The sequence below is a fragment of the Ovis aries genome, chromosome 3 (assembly GCF_016772045.2).
Source record: "Ovis aries strain OAR_USU_Benz2616 breed Rambouillet chromosome 3, ARS-UI_Ramb_v3.0, whole genome shotgun sequence".
Classification (NCBI taxonomy): domain Eukaryota; kingdom Metazoa; phylum Chordata; class Mammalia; order Artiodactyla; family Bovidae; genus Ovis; species Ovis aries.
In genome coordinates this window covers 118407563-118425675 of record NC_056056.1, presented here as the reverse complement: position 1 = coordinate 118425675, position 18113 = coordinate 118407563, and the positions used below count along the sequence as shown (strand labels likewise).

At 36.8% G+C, this 18113-nt stretch overlaps 1 protein-coding gene across 13 annotated transcripts in view; it reads right to left on the bottom strand.

Annotated features, from left to right (window-relative positions):
• Positions 1-18113, bottom strand: part of METTL25 (methyltransferase like 25) — a 255197-nt gene that overhangs the window by 228159 nt on the left and 8925 nt on the right. For all 13 annotated transcript variants that reach the window (XR_009599880.1, XR_009599881.1, XM_060412501.1 and 10 more), the window contains exons 2-3: positions 3614-3778; positions 3029-3135 (exon numbers count right to left, since the gene is read on the bottom strand). Coding sequence is in view for 11 of the 13 variants with exons in the window: in XM_060412501.1 (XP_060268484.1) it covers positions 3029-3135; positions 3614-3778 (272 nt within the window). In the remaining 2 variants the exon portion in view is untranslated. The remainder of the gene's footprint in view (positions 1-3028; positions 3136-3613; positions 3779-18113) is intronic.

Sequence of the window (18113 nt, the reverse complement as noted above, 5' to 3'; positions counted from 1 at the left end):
AGGATGAGATGGTTGGATGGCATCACTGGTTCAATGAATGAGTTTCAGCAAACTCTGGGAGATGGTGAAGGACAAGGAGGCCTGGCGTGCTGCTGCCCACGGGGTCACAATGAGACACAACTGAGCGACTGAACAACAATGTAAACCTGCTATTTCAAGTTTTTTCTCTGCACTTTAGAAATTAATGTTTTATCAATTTAAAATTTATTATACAATATTTCATATAAATAAATAAGTATACTCAAAATGAAAAGATATAAAGGACAACAACAAATACCCATCAAAGATTTAAGTATAAGTGATTTATTTGGGAGGTGAAGAAAACACTGATAGGGAAACAGAGAAGAAAAAAAGAGAAAGGAAGGCAGCGCAACAAAAGGTGTGTTGGTAGGCAAAATATGACTTTAGAACAACCTGGGTTTAATCCCACTGGAAAACTCTGACAGCCAGTGTAGAACACATACCTCAGAGTCAAGCCACCTGGGAAGTCTGGGAGTTGATGTATTTGTTTACTAACTTGTATTAGTCATTAATTCAAGGATGCACACAGGGAGGAATTAATCCCCAGAATGTGTATGCAGGCAGTGCCATACTTCAGCACACAGAGAAAACTCCACAAGGAAAGAAATACAGCAGTTGCCAGGACAGAAAGTATCTGGGCCACCATGATGTGGTAAGGCCCAATAGTATTTGAATAAGGCATCCAGTAGCATCTGCTATATCCATGAAGCCACCAGCCAACCTAGGGATGGTTATGTTAGTAATTACATTCCATATAACTGTGTTCCTTTCCATATCCTATCTCCCTGCTTCCCCTACCAGAGGTAACAACTATTATCAGATTATTGTCTATGATTCCCTTGCTTCTTTAATGTTTTTTTGCATTTTTTTTTTTTTTGCATTATATGCAGAGTACATCATGAGAAATGCTGGACTGGAAGAAGCAAAAGCTGGAATCAAGATTGCTGGGAGAAATATCAAACACCTCAGATATGCAGATGACACCACGCTTATGGCAGAAAGTGAAGAGGAGCTAAAAAGCCTCTTGATGAAAGTGAAAGAGGAGAGTGAAAAAGTTGGCTTAAAGCTCAACATTCAAAAAACGAAGATCATGGCATCTGGTCCCATCACTTCATAGGAAATAGATGGGGAAACAGTGGAAAAAGTGTCAGACTTTATTTTTCTGGGCTCCAAAATCACTGCAGATGTGACTGTAGCCATGAAATTAAAAGACGCTTACTTCTTGGAAGAAAGGTTATGAGCAACCTAGATAGTATAGTCAAAAGTAGAGACATTACTTTGCCAACAAAGGTCCGTCTAGTCAAGGCTATGGTTTTCCAGTGGTCATGTATGGATGTGAGAGTTGGACTGTGAAGAAGGCTGAGCGCTGAAGAATTGATGCTTTTGAACTGTGGTGTTGGAGAAGACTCTTGAGAGTCCCTTGGACTGCAAGGAGATCCAACCAGTCCATTCTAAAGGAGATCAACCCTGGGATTTCTTTGGAAGGAATGATGCTAAAGCTGAAACTCCAGTACTTTGGCCACCTCATGTGAAGAGTTGACTCAATGGAAAAGACTCTGATGCTGGGAAGGATTGGGGGCAGGAGGAGAAGAGGACGACAGAGGATGAGATGGCTGGATGGCATCACTGACTCAATGGACGCGAGTCTGAGTGAACTCTGGGGGTTGGTGATGGACAGGGAGGCCTGGCATGCTGCAATTCATGGGTTTGCAAAGAGTCGGACTGAGCGACTGATCTGATTTTCTTTAACAGCTTTTTAAAAATGGTACCATAAAATATGTAGTCATCAGTAAATTGCTTATTTTTCCCATTCATTTGTATGCTTCTAATACTCCTTCATTTTACACACAGCAGCAGCTGGTTATGTTTTACTGTGTACTTGCCCCCTCTACTCTGGTTGCGTGTCACCATCATGGTGAGCCTGTTACTGATCCTGACAGGTACTGCTTGGGCATGACAAATGGAGAAAAGGTTGAAAGCTACTGCCTCAGCTCTTGCCTTAGTTCCTACCCTCAAGATCTATGTTGCCATAAGTGGTTCTGCAAGCCTGGCTCAAGCGGTAATCATTTTCTAACCATCCTCAAACTCTCTAGAAGTCTGGATGAATACATGGAAAAGATTCTAAGGCCTCTTAAACACTGAAGAAGGGAAAGTCCTCCATGACCCCGACAGATGTTCTTGTAGGGATAAGAAAAATGACTATTTTTATAGGTCAATATAGGCGAGTCACTGATTTTATTTTAGCATCTGTTTTCAGACATTACTTTTACAAAGGCTATTTTTGACAACAGGAATGCATTATGATTCTGATACCATGAAGGAATCCAGGTTTCTTTGTGTTACAATAATGAGGCAGATGCCCCCGATCACAGCTTAGTACCCCAGGTCCTTGGGAACACCTAGTGGTAAACAATTCTGCAGGTAGTCATCTTCATAATGTTGTTTCAAGGTAGAATTACAACATAAGAAAATTACCATAGCTTCAACCCACTCTGAAAAGAGTGAAATTTGTAGCAAAATATTAATAGCCGTATCTTCTTTTTAGTACAGATGTTAGAGTTGGACCATAAGGAAGGCTGAGCTGAAGAAGTGATGTTTTTGAAATGTGGTGTTGGAGAAGACTCTTGAGAATCCCTTGGACTGCAAGGAGATCCAACCAGTCCATCCTAAAGGAAATCAACCCTGAATATTCACTGAAAGGACTGATGCTGATAATGAAGCTGAAGTGCCAATACTCTGGCCACCTGGTGTGCAGAGCTGACTCATTAGAAAAGACCCTGATGCTGAAGAAGATTGAAGGCAAGAAGAGGAGATGTATAATTGCAGTGTGTTGGGTAGTGAAAGCATATTTAAAGGATCAGAAATGATGTGACGTATCTCACATTAGCTATTACTTAACGACGTTTTAAAGACTAGATGAGGACAGTAGAAAAGGAAATTTTAATGTTACCCCCCCAAACAGTAATAATTTTAACACGAGAATATATAGGGAAAATACTCTTATTACCTGCTTTATTCCACAGTATTCAGCAATACTGCTGATGAGTTCTGACATTGCCTGAACTTCGTGAGATTTTTTCAAATTCATAAACTCATCAAGTTTCACATTCTCATCTGAACAAAAATAAAACAAAATTAACATATTGCTACTAAAGAAATAAAATGTGATAAGAATCATCAGCTAATGATCATGTTTTCTGTAAGTAAATATAAAAATAATACAGAGATCCTATTGTGGTTTCTGTATGATAGATATCTACTAGTTTAACTATTATGAATCAAATTTGAATTAATAAAATGAAAAAGACTCATATAACATTATTAAAAATGTTCCTTGAAATATAAAACAACTGCAAAGGAAAAGACTGATAACTAGTCTACAATGCAGGAAAAAAAATGTGGAGATTTATAACTAAGTTGTTTGTTTAATATGGTGCATAAGAAAATCAATTCATTTAGAATAGATAAGTCTACCAGGGCTCATGATACAAGGTCTAACAAATTAAGAACATGTTGGAAATATAGACATATATGAATAGTACATTACTTCTAAATGCCTAAAAAACATACACACACACACAAACACACCTACCAGTTTTCTGTTTTTGATTTCCATGAAGGGCCACAAGCAGTTGATCAAAAGGAGTACATATCCCCAAGTTTTGTACAGAATAACACTTTGCAGCCAGAGCAAACGCTTCCACATTCACCAGCTTTTGGGACGTTTCACAAAATATTTTTGGAAAATCCGTAACTTCTAAAAAAATCAAGACAAAAAGAGAAATGTTGGCAACAAAATAAGCAATTACTAGCTAAATGGTTGGAGATTTAAAAAACAATCAATGAAGAACAAATATTGTATATTAATTCATATATATGGAATCTAGAAAGATGGCACTGATGAACCAACTTGCCAGGCAGCAATGGAAACACAGACAGAAAACAGACTTGGGGACACAGGGGCAGGGGAAGGAGAAGGTTTGTACTCCCTCACAAACAGAGAGTAGCATGAAAACATATACTCTACCATATGTAAAACAGATGGCCAGAGAGAATCTGCTGTAAATTGGGGCTCTCTAAAAACCTAAAGGACTGGGAAGGGGCAATAGGTGGGAAGGAAGGGACATATACTTGTTGCTGTTGCTTGGTCACTCAGTTGTGTCCGACTCTATGCTACTCCATGGACTGCAGCACACCAGGCTTCCCAGTCCTTCACAATCTTCTGGAGCTTGCTCAAACTCATGTCCATTCAGTCGGTGATGCCATTCAAACATCTTGTCCTGTGTCATCTCCTTCTCTTCTTGCCTTCAATCTTCTTCAGCATCAGGGTCTTTTCTAATGAGTCAGCTCTGCACACCAGGTGACCAAAGTATTGGCACTTCAGCTTCATTATCAGCATCAGTCCTTTCAGTGAATATTCAGGGTTGATGGACTGATTGGATCTCCTTGCAGTCCAAGGGATTCTCAAGAGTCTTCTCCAACACCACATTTCAAAAACATCACTTCTTTTAGCTCAGCCTTCCTTATGGTCCAACTCTAACATCTCTACATGACTACTGGAAAAACCATAGCTTTGACTAGACAGACCTTTGCTGCAAAGTAATGTCTTTGATCCTTAACATGCTGTCTAGGTTTGTCACAGCTTTTCTTCCAAGGAGCAAGCGTCTTTTAATTTCATGACTGTAGTCACTGTCCACAGTGATTTTGGAGCCTAGAAAAGTCTCTCACTGTTTCCATTGTTTCCCAATCTATTTGTCGTAAGTCACGGGACTGGATGCCATGATCTTCGTTTTTTGAATGTTGAGTTTTAAGCCAGCTTTTTCACTCTCTTCTTTCACCTTCATCATGAGGCTCTTTAGTTTCTCTTTTCTTTCTGCCATAAAGGTGGTGTCATTAAATATGCGAGGTTATTGATATTTCTTCTGCCAATCTTGATCCCAGCTTGTGCTTCATCCAGCCTGGCATTTTGCATGATGTACTCTGCATATAAGTTAAATAAGCACAGTGACAATATGCAGCCTTGACGTACTCCTTTCCCAGTTTTGAACCAGTCTGTTGTTCAAAATCAGGTTCTAACTGTTGCTTCTTGTCCTGCATACAGGTTTCTTAGGAGGTTTCTTAGGAGGCAGGTGGTCTGGTATTTCCATCTATTTAAGAATTTTCCACAGTTTGTTGAGCTCCACACAGTCAAAGGCTTTAGCATAGTCAATGAAGCAGAGGTAGATGTTTTTCTGGAATTATCTTGCTTTTTCTCCAATGGATGTTGGTAATTTGATCTCTGGTTCCTCTCCCTTTTCTAAATCCAGTTTGGACATCTGGAAGTTCTTAGTTCACATACTTTTGAAGCCTAGTTTGCAGGATTTTGAGTATTACTTTGCTAGCATGTGAGATGAGTGCAATTGTGCAGTAGTTTGAACATTCCTTGGTGTTGCTCTTTTTTGGGATTGGAATGAAAATTGACCTTTTCCAATCCTGTGGGCACTGCTGAGTTTTCCAAATTTGCTGGCATAATGAGTGCAGCACTTTACAGCATCATCTTTCAGGATCTGAAATAGCTCAACTGCAATTCCATCACCTCCACTAGCTCTGTTCGTAGTGATGCTTCCTAAGGCCCACTTGACTTCGCATTCCTAGATGTCTGGCTCTAGGTGAGTGATCACACTATTATGTTTATCCTGGTATTAAGATCTTTTTCATATAGCTCTTCTGTGTATCGTCATCTCTTCTTAATACCCTCTGCTTCTGTAGGTATATACATTTCTGTCCTTTATTGAGCCCATCTTTGCATGAAATGTTCCCCTGCTGCTGCTGGTCTTTCCCATTCTATTGTTCTCCTCTACTTCTTTGCATTGATCACTTAGGACAGTTTTCTTATCTCTCCTTGCTATTCTTTGGAACTCTGCATTCAGATAGATATATCTTTCCCTTTCTCCTTCGCCTTTTGTTTCTTGTCTCTTCCCAGCTATTTGTAAGGCCTCCTCAGACAACCATTTTGCTTTTTTGCATTTTTTTTTCTTGAGGATTGTTTTGATCACCACCTCCTGCACAATGTCACGAACCTCTGTCCATAGTTTTTCAGGCACTCTGTCTACCAGATCTAATTCCTTGAATCTATTTGCCACTTTCACTGTATAATCATAAGGGATCTGACTTAGTCATACCTGAATGGTCCAGCGGTTTTCCCTACTTTCTTCAATCTAAGTCTGAATTTTGCAATAAGGAGTTCATGATCTGAGCCTCAGTCAGCCCTGGTCTTGTTCTTGCTGACGGTATAGAGCTTCTCCATTTATACCTATGGCTAATTCATGTTGATGTATGACAGAAACCAACACAACACTGTAAAGCAATTATCCTTTCATTAAAAATAAATATTTAAAAACTATAAAAAAATGAGAAACATTGATCTTACAACAAATTACATTTTCATTTTGGTGTGAATTTTGGCAATATCACTAACGGTTCCATTATATTTATTATTTAAACTATTAGCTATTTATTCATAGCAGCTAATTTTCTCGTAATACACTATACAAGTATATACTTAGATTCCACATATAATTTGGTATTTTTGTTGTTGATCTTTCAAAAACCAAGAAAAGAAAGAAGGAAAGAAAAACATTTAAAATCATGCTAAACTGAAATATGGTCATTAGATTTATGAATGATCCTGGCTGACATACAACCATATATTTAAAGAAGGTCAGTCCATCCAATGCCGTTACACCCTGTCCACACTGCAGGTGGAACAACAGCAGTATTTTCAATGGTGGAAGTGAAAGTCACTCAGTCATATCTGATTCCTATGACCCTGTGGACTATACAGTCCATGGAGTTCTCCAGGCCAGAATACTGGAGTTGGTAGCCTTTCCCTTCTTCAGGGGATCTTCCCAAGCCAGAGATTGAACCCAGGTCTCCCGCATTGCAGGCAGATTCTTTACCAGCTGAGCCACAAGAGAAGCCCAAGAATACCTGAGTGGGTAGCCTATCCCTTTCCAGTGGAACTTTCCTACCCAGGAATGAAACTGGGGTCTCCTGCATTGCAGGCAGATTCTTTACCAACTGAACTATCAGGGAAGCCCTTCAATGGTATAAATGTTATTATAAAAAAGTCCCTGCACCCTAATTCACTGGACCATGGCGTGTTTGTATGTGTGTGCATGTGTTTGTTCAATAAACTCTCAATATAGTTCTAAAATTAATCAGGTTATGATTATGTGAAAACTGTTCATTTTCTTCCAATGTCAGTTTAAAGCAGACGTTGTCTAAGCTTCAGATAGAAACTACTGATAGCTGCCCAGTGCTCACTGATTTAGCAGAGCGAACTACCACTCTTTAAACACCCTGCGTCACTCTCTGTGTGAGGATCATACACCCTGTTGAACTCAGATGTGGCTGCATCTCCCCAAGGTGAATGAACTATGCCATTTTCAGACAGAAGTTTTAAAAATATCAAAAGATTCACTATAGTTTCTTTGCCTAGAACTGTAATTGTTAAAACGTGTCAAAATACAACCTCCGTCAACCTGAGTCCCCAAGATATGACAACAAAGACATTGCTGCTGTCAAACTACAAGGAGCATGCAGTCAGCACACACGAAAAAGAAGCATCATTGTTTTCAGTCACTGAGTTTTTAGGTTCATTACTGCAGCGCAATCTTGCCTATTCTAATGAATATACATGGTATAGATTTGCTCTTTATTTGTTCAGTTTCATTTGTCTACAGCCACTTTTAATGCATGTTAATTTATTTATCAAGGTTTTTTCAAAAAGGCATTCTGATTTGTAGGCAGTAGCTCAAAGAAACTCTTTGGATGGAGTAGTTCAAGTCCATTTACCAAAAAAAAATTTTTTAATAATCAAAAAATACATCTAGTAGTTAAATAAAATATTTAAAATGTTCACTTTACAAAAGCATGGTGCAATTTAGGGAACAACTTAGGTTCTACCAGACAAACTGCAATATATGCTATGAAATTTTTTTCTAGCATTGACGGTCCTCCAAAGTTACCTATGAAGTTATAAAAACCTATTTAAACCCGAAAAGCAATGATGCTTCCTGGAAAAAGTTAAAAGCAAGAAAACTGATGAGGGTTTACAGAATGCTAACTAAAAACTACATGTTTAAGACAGTACTGTTTGAAAGTTAACTAAGTTGATAGTATTACTAGCAATATTTACTAAATTAACAAGGAAAGTAGCAGAGATGTATAACCTCCATTTCTGAATCAATTAAGTAGAAATAAGATTACTACAAGTTTATTTTAAATACATGTTGTATATTATATAAAGTTCTTTGGACATTTTACAAACTGAATTTACTAATGCAGCCAAAAGTAATAAAATCTACATCACAATATTTAGGCATGATACAGTGGGGAAAACTCAGTCAACTATTAAGTGAGTCTCAGTTTTAAGGGCAGTCTCAACATCCCTACGTACCAGGGCTACAAATTCTTAGAGTGTGATAGAAATAAGAGCATTAAATCTCAGAGTGCAGAGGGACTATTAAAGTAGTCAGTTATTGGACAAGGTTGCCAACAGAAAGAAATGTGATGTTTCTGTTGGAAAAGTAAACGTTCAAAGCAATTTAACTACTGAATCAATCCTACTGAAAATATAAGAAAAAATTCCCATCCAAGTCAAATTAATGCTGTTAATTTGTTTTTAATTATAGGCCTCCTAGTAATTTGAGAAATTTGGAGATCCAAATTGCAAAGATACTATATTTTTATTAATTTACTTATATAAAAAAGATAGCGTTCTGATTCAGTCCTGTTGTTTGAGGCTATACCAGTTTATTCAGATAATCTAGAAATCTGTGAAAAAATTTTTTTGAGTTACGAAAATAAAGCTTTTGTAACTTGTTTTCAAATGATCCAACCTGTAACTTCCATTATTTAAGATGTTTAGAGATTCGGAGAAAGAGAGGTGTTAATGGTCACCTTCACTGCTATTTCTGAAACATAAGTTCCATTGGGATGGAAATGGTGTCTGCAGTCTGCATAGTGCATTCCCAGATAACTGTACACTGAGTTTGGGTTTGGCAACTAGCAAAACAGAAACCACAGTGTTACTCAATTTGTTATTTAATTAATTCTCGATTAGTTAAACTTTGTACCCAGGAAAAGCTTCATTTTTAAATTTGATGCCCGGTGCACCTGCATATTATGTGGCTTGATTACTTTGCCAATATCTCCCTCTACTGGAATTATCTGCTCTGCTTTATTACATGCTTTGTCTTTATCTACTCTTATTTTTCTGTCCACCTACAGAAGTTTCTTACAAGACAGATTAAACACAAGTTTCTTACAAGACAGAAGTTTCTTACAAGACTTGGGCATGAGGGAGCAAAAACAGCAAAGAGGCAAGGAAGAAGTTAATTCTATTAAATATGAGATCAGGATATCTTTGAGTACTTTTTTTTACAGCAGAAATCAATGTACAAGGAAAGATAGGTTATACAAACACATGTTGGATTATGAAAATCTCAAGGTAGAGAAATAAATAATAATGTTTCAAAGCTAGAAATAAAATAGAAACCATCAATGAATATATAATATTAACATTTAATATAAATAAAATTTCAAAACTAAATGTCTGACATTTTACTAGACTATTACCTAGCACTTTAAGGAGGACAGAGTTAGGATGCACAATTACCTCATCACTATTACCGCTAACATTTATTGTACATATACTGCTGTGCCAAACAATTGATATTTAATGGAAAAGACTTATCAGATAGTTATATTGTGCTCCTATCCACACTCACAGAGGAAGAAATCAACACTTAGAGGGGCTGCAATTTAGCCAGGTTCCCACAAACATTAAGTAGCAAGGCAAGTGGGCCAAGGCTGTGTTCCCACATTCAATTAACATTCCACAGTGGTGAGTTTGGTGGACAAGAAACAAAATCAGGAAAGACAGCATTTAAAAGAGTTCCAGGCAGATCTGTCAGAATAAGTTAACAAGAGTTCTCTCTGGCAGAGATCAATAATGGTAATATCTTAAGATAGGTTCAAACTCATTTTATCTTCTTAATCATTTCACTGTCCTCACTCCCCGCAACAGCTTCCTCTTTACCACAAGTGATTTTAAGATTAAGAAATTAAAGAGTAATTTCTACATATAAAACAACTGATAAGTCCCTAAAAAGTTAAAGTTTTTATGATGCTGTTGTGGTTTTCTGTTGGTGGAAACTATGCACCCCCACTGTTTCACGCCTAGGTGGAAAGCTGTAACACCTTGCACACAGCAGGTACTCAGTAAGTAGGAAATGAATGAATGGATGGATGCAAGCAATTCCTCAGTGCATTTACTACTGTGGCACCACGAGGCACACTGGGAGAAACAAATTCTAAGATTCTGTGGTAGTAGTCATCACTGAGGCCACCGTGAAGACTTCAAGAGTACTGCTGAGCCTGTTGGAAGAGCATAAATCCTCATCTCAGCCCTGATGTTTACAATCGCAAGGGGAGACAAAAGTGATTTAGAACACTTAGAAAGTGAGGTAAGATAAAATGCAGCTATATGCTAAATTCTGACATTTACCTGTGTTATAAGGGTTAGGGCAAAGGTCACGACTGTTATAATCACTCAGCCTGAAAATTTCCTATGGTCCAGCGTTTCAGGAAGACATTAACAGTGCCCTCTTAATAACAATAGAAATGTTACGGACTCACTGCTACATAATGACCTACAGATGTCTCCAATTCAAAAGGCCCCAAACTGAAATGAACCTTCTTATGCTCACCAAAACTTTCCCTCCTCCTATTTCCTCTCCTGTTTAACACTGGCCATCAGTCACCCAGCGCTGATGTTAAAAATCTTTACATCATGTTCAATGCTCCTTGTTCCTTCAATAAACATATCCAGCCACCCATTAACCCTAATGGGACAATGTCCTGCATTTGGAACTGCCCCCTTTTAACTTGCCCATCACTGCCATGGTTCAGACTCTTAACACCACCGCTGTGACCAAAATAGTAATTTTTTTTTTTACTTAGCAATAAAACTTCCAAAGTACAATGCTCAATAAGCATTGGTTGAGATGAATTTTACATGTTTCCTAAAATGGAAACTTAAAGTCGATGCAAGTTTAATTACGCATGTGAAAGCATTTCCACAAGAGTTGACTTTAGGCTTCAATCTTTTATACTTGTTTACCAGACTTCAATCAAAAGTTAAAGCTGTCTTGCTGAAGTACGAAAATTAAACATGGGGTATATTAAATTTTATGAATGCTTAAATATACCCACAACCCTATAATCTATGTAAGGCAGAAACAGAATATATACTGTGGCCTTTTAAAATAAATCAATATATGTTACTCAATTATGTGCTAGGAAACTTGTTACAAAAGCTCCAGCATAATTTATGGCTGCATATGAAATGAAAAAAATGTTATCTCAAGACTAAATTATGCTCTTAGAAAGAATGATATAATTAACAAGAAATTGATATGCATATCCTTATTGTGCCAACATTACATCACAATGAATGTATAAAGTATATGGAACAATTTCAAAAGCATTTTTACATTTAATTAAGTTGTTTATACAACTAGGAAAATCAGTTTTTAATATTTCTTAGAGTAAATACACAGTATTTAATAGACCTTTTTCATAGTTTTAATTTGAAGGAAATAAAAACAGCATACAAAACAACAGCAGTTTAGGAAACTGATTTGGTATTATTTAAAAAATAAACTTGCTAAAAAATAAACAATTCTGGGATACCTACTACGTGCAAAGTAATAACTGAACCGGATAAAGCTAATTTGTTAATGACTGGTGATTCATCTATGATATGTAGTGTCTTATTTACAAAGCACGGGGGCAACAACGGTGCAGTGTGGATTCCAGAGAGCTCAGTAACTCTCAGTTACAGTTCTTTCAAGATGTTACATGGGATGTGCTTACTCAGGCCTTCCTCTTCTCTTTTCCTCTGATACCATCTTCCCTCAGATATTTTCATGGTTCTCTCTCTTCCTTCCTTCAAGTCTTTGTTCAAATGTCACCATTTCAGTGAAAACTTCTCTGGCAACCCTATTTAAAGCTGCAACTTCTCTCAGCTCTCATTCCTCACTGATCTTCACCAGTGTTTTATAGCACTTATCATCATTTGACATAGCGATATGCCAGAGGACACAAATCTTTGTTCACTGCTGTGTCCTGAGGAAACCTAGAATGATCTCCTATCATAGAGGGCACTCAATGACTACAATGGGTACATGAATAAGCAAGAACTAGGTCTGAATTCTGGTTCTCAGACTGTCTCTCCCTCTATGGCCATGAGTAGTCTATTTATCTGTTATAAGACTTGATACCTGCATCTGTAAAATGGGGGCAAATATCTACTTTACAATACCTTAAGGAACACACGCACGCATACGCACATACGTGTGCGTGTGCTCAGGGACTCAGTCCCTGTGTGGCCCCATGAGCCCTGCCTGGCCCTCCTGTCCATGGGATTTTCCCAGCAAGAAAATGGAGGTTGCTATTTCCTCCTCCAGGTTATCTTCCCAACCCAGGGATCAAACCCATGTCTCCTGCATTAGCAGGCGAATTCTCCACCACTGAGCCATCAGGGAATCATAAGCATGTGTACAAATATGAGAATATTCACAAATACACATACACTTGGAGAAGGAAACGGCAACCCACTCCAGTATTCTCACCTACAGAATCCCATGGACAGAGGAGCCTGGCAGGTTACAGTCCATGGGATTGTAAGAGTCGGACACGACTTAGCGACTAAACCACCAAACCAGACATATACTTACATGTATATATGTATTTATGTACATATACATTCATCCAAAAAATCCTAGAATACAGTAGGCAACTCCCAAACCACTACATCCAAATTAAGTAACTGAGCCTCCTGACATGACACTTGGGACTTTGTTGGAAAAACACGGGATAGAAAATACTCAAACATTAGGCCCAGAGTACCATATAGGCTACTAGAGAAGAACTTGAAACAATGACCAATACAGTTTCTAAACACAAGGCCTGCTGGGAAAAAGGAAGTTTGAATTCTAGAAGTTGGATGCAAGTCCTTAGTAATTAGAATGAAAACATAAGTAGAGACAGGTAAGCTGCAATTTGAGACACAAGTCTAAGAGCTGGCACTGGGTTTTGTAGTATAAGTAGGATGAAAGCAAGAACTTCTCAGTACATGGTGGCCCATGGTCAGCAGTGGGCACCATGTCCTAAAATCAGCTTGAAAGCTCAAGAAGAATATTATTACCTATGATACTTTTTACTGATTTTGATATGAAATTTGGTAGCTAGGTTATAATCCTCACCATGCCTTAGAGACCTAATATAGAGGTCAAGTCTGCTTTACTATAATGCTTTAATTTCCTTTATCAGAAGTCTCTCTTTTCAGAAAATAACCAAAATCAAGAGACAGATGATGAGATTCTACAGCTTCAAACTCCATTTAAAATTAGAAGCACTGAGGGATAAATTAAATGTTTGTAAATATTTTCTGAAAAATAAATTCAATTTAAAAAATCAAATATGATTTTGTTAGTAAAATACAAAATAAATTCTAGATTCTAAAACTTTAAAAACTGCTTGATCGTTGTAAAGAATGCTTTAAAAGTGAACCCTTACTGCAGTGAGTGCTAAAATCAATTTCTTGGTTCTTCTCTTGTTTCTACCACAGACATCTCATTTCCTATTTCAGCTGTTGTTTTCTGAACACCACTGTAAGCTCCACTGCCCCACAATACCTCAAGGATGGCAGTATCTTAGTAATTAACATTGCTATTGATCTCTTACTGAGAAGACCAATATTTCCTTTCTATACACACACTGACTTGGGCCTAGACCTCCAGGCTTTCAAGAATTAAAAAAAGACTTTCCAGTTTGTTTATTATTGAGGCAGGAAAAATAAAGGACTTTTTGTCCCAAGTAAACAGTAACTGTAAATATAATTAAATTGCTACTAAGAAATTTTGAGAGAGTAAAAAGTCACAGTTCTCCCTTAAAATTGTACTCTTCTCTATTGTGTATTTCATTAACTTTAATTTTATCTGCTATTCTTATTCTAAATTCCATTACCTCCATTTCAACATTAGCACAAAATAAATGGGTGTCTATTCTACTATTTCTTAACTGAATACAGTTGTAATCATTTGCCCAGCAAAAAGAACGTGCAAAAGGAATTTGCTTTAAACAAACACTTTCTCTATCTAGTTCCTACCATAACTCCAGCAGATCTTGCTCTTTACTTAATTCTTGTAAATGATGTGTATAATTCATAAAAAAAAATAGATCAATTTTATTCTTTAGGGGCCATTATTCAAGGCGGCTGCAGAATAGAGAATAAGCCAAAAAAAAGGCCCACCTAACTTTACATTTACATTCACCATTCTGATTTTAATCATCAAGTAAGAGGAAGAATTCAGTTTCAGTAATTGTCATTGGTGTTGCCTAAAGATATTTGGCAGTTACATCTGAAATACAGTTCTCCTCACATGGGAAGTTTCAGAACTTCACAAAGATTACAGAAAATTCTCGAAATATACATCATAGTAAGGAACAAAAAGTGACAAGAAAAAAAATGAGTACAAATACTGGTCCAAATCAAGATGAAGTCACAAAGGTTTATAATACTAAAAATGCTTTCAACCAGTGGCCCCTATCCTGAGGTCTAAGAGCTACAGAAGCTTATGAATCACCTAAAGCCGTCTGTAAAGTGTTACGTCCATTTGTGAGCATATATGCCTTTTTCCTAAGGAAGAGGTACTTAGCATTCATGTGAATTAGCCTTTTAATTGGATCTGTGACCTAAGAGATTACGAATCACTATCTTTTACTGTTTCCTCACCTTTTACTTTGCCCAATGTTAATACTATAACAGACAATTCAACTAAGTACTTTTCCTCTGGCTTCTTGAGATCATTTTAAATATTTAAAACAACCTAAAATTCTTCTTTTAGTCACTGATAGAGCTATTAATTCTTAATACAAATTTCACAGTTTTAAAATTAATCCAACCCTGAAAAGATAATCCCTTTCTTTCCAGTATTTCTGGTATTAAACAGATCTTCTCTTATTGTTGATGGTCTAAGTTACTAGTCTTGAGTTTTTTAGATAATACCCATCTAACCAAAAAACATAAATAATATGAGCTACCAAAACATACAGGTCAGTCTGTTTCATTTGACAAAATATATGTTAATCACACTGCTGCTGCTGCTGCAAAGTCGCTTCAGTTGTGTCCGATTCTGTGACTAAATAGTTTTAATTTGCACAATCTAAATTTCAGTTTCTAATGAAGGTAAGAGTCGGACACGACTGAGCGACTGAACTGAACTGAACTGAACTGAACTGAATCAAGGTAAGGTAGATATCTTTTTGTGTAATTCCAGAGATAGCCTAAATGACACATACAACCACCTAATCCAGAAGAATGAAGCACATATTTTCTTTTTGACTAACAATATAAATTTTAAAAAAATTCACACACTAGGTGAACAAGAAGAAAGAAAGGAAGATTGAAAAAAAAAAGCAGAAACAGAAATAAATTACACTGTTAAAGTTTGTGAGGTTAAAAATGACCCTCCCAATAGATAATAACAAAATCATACTTCCAAATATCTTTTTTTCATATATTGGAGTATAAAGGTGATTTACATTATTAAATCTGTCTTTGGTAGAAAATATTATAAAGTATTAAGGGTATGAAAAGTTTATAAATGGAGCTTTGTAGACAAAAGGATAGATTCACTGTATTTAGATAACATCTTTATAGTCAACAGAGTAGTCACTTAAGAATAATTTTTGAGAAATACCTGTTGACAAAGATAGAGCCATGTGTGGTGAAATTCTGCATAAACTGTAAAAATATTGTCATTTTTTAAATTAAAAAATAATTGTCATGGAAGATTACTTCAACTGTCATTAAAATAACATAAAAATTCCTAAGAAACACACAGAAAAGAATAAAACAACAAATGAGAAACAGCTTGACATGTGAAGGGCATGGAGGGGAAGGGAAGAATTAGAATTTTATTGTGGAGAATTATAAAATTAACCTGTGAATACAAAAACTCAAATACTTACAGCAGGACGCTTAATATTTCAAATATAACAATGTGGAAAAAATTTATTTAGAAAATGAAATCAACTACTTTTGGATAAAAGCAATCTTACATAGCTGGAAATTAAATAATTTTTTAAAAAAAAACTTAAAGATTGAAAAGCATTTTCTTGGGCAGTGCTCAGACCACAGATTTTCATGTATCACTTAATCTAGAAAGAATATAATAATTTAATTCTCTGACCACATCAAATAGGAAGAAACTAGAATAAAATTCTGCAAAAGAAAGGAATATTTCATTCATCTTCCCATTTTGTTTGTACTACAAGTACTATGTCTTTTACCTTCCTTATTGGAATGTGAAATTTGAAGACAGATTATGCCTTCTACATCTTGGTATTCACCCATAACACCTAGCACAGTGTTAAGTCTAAGAAGATGCTTAGACTATCACTTAGAAGTAGAGGGAAGCCTGGCATGCTGCAGTCCATGGGGTCGCAAAGAGTCAGAAGTGATGGAGCCACTGCACAACAAACAAGAAGATGCTAAGTAATTTTTGCGAAAATAAATTAGGTTATAAAAATAGTCAGGCACCTAGAGGTTGTAAGGTTTAGAGACAGTCCTTAAGAGCTATTCTTAAGTCTATCAATGACCACAGCAAGTTCTGAAGAATATTAATCTTGCAGAGGTCAGAGAAGAGATGCTCCAGGACTGCCCTCCCCTTCCTCTCAAATATCAATAGAACTAAATTCGCTTTAGTCACTTCTGGGTCTTTGTAGCCCAGAGCAGTGATAATTTATACTACTCAAATAAAACATGGGAGCTAATTCTAAAAATCTAAGGTGGTTTGTGAATGGTTGGGGTCAATGAATGTGAATCCTTAAATATCTCTATTTGGATGACCTCAACCACAATATATCTAGAACTGAATGCATTATTTCCCCAACCAGCTCCCTCAGCTGATTTTCCTAATTTTGCTAATGGTACCATTCATTATTATTCTTCAAGATATTCCCACAATCAATCTCTTGAAATTAGCTTTGATTTCCCCATTTCTTTGAATTGTATATAAAAAAGAGTCACCAAGAACTACCTATTTTCTCCATACAATATATTTTAAAACTATCAGTTCCTTTGTATTCTCACTGCCATCATCTTAAACTAGGCACATCCTTCATCTCTAGACCACCACTAAGGGATCCTAACCAGTGTCCCCATGGATGGATGATTGCAAACATCCCCATGATAGATGTTTGGAATACTGGCTGCAATAGTTTACTCTGACTTTAGCTATGTAAACATTTGTGAATACTTGGTTTTATGTTCCTACTGTCCACGTTTTACAGTTTTCCACCTTCACTGTTTGCTTGCACTGTTCTATCTACCTGGAATGCCCATACACTCTTTATCTAACCTATTAAACTCAACAAACATTTAACAAGAGCCTACCGCATGGCACTTAGGATACCGGAACACACAGAGTAAGAGGGTCGAAGGCAACACGTCATTGCAACACAACATGCTACGTGCTCTAATAAAGGAAGGAATAAAACAACATACAAATGACTAGTTCTGTTGCAGATTTAGCATAAGTTAAATAGATAATGTTCCATGAGAGAGTTCCGGGCAAAGAGAGTTACATGAAAAAAATGAGGGAGGGGAAAAATGCACGGCACATTCAGGCAACAAGGCAGCAGAAATATTAGATAAATGGGTGGCGAGAGAATGCCTAAGAGAAGTGTTGGTAATACTGCACCCTTATACACTGTCCCTTCCTCTGTGGTTGAAGACGCATCTTAGAAATCCAGAATTGACATCCTATTATTTCAGTCATCTTCATAATCAAAGATGACCTCATCATGTGGGAAGTTTAATCATTTACTGACATGACCCAATGATGACTGGTTATAGGCTTTTTCATCTCAAGATTCAGCTTGGGGACTTCAGATGGTTAAGACTTTACCTTCCAATGCAAGGGGTGTGAGTTCGATCCCTGTGGAGAGCTAGGATCCCACATGCCTCATGGCCAAAA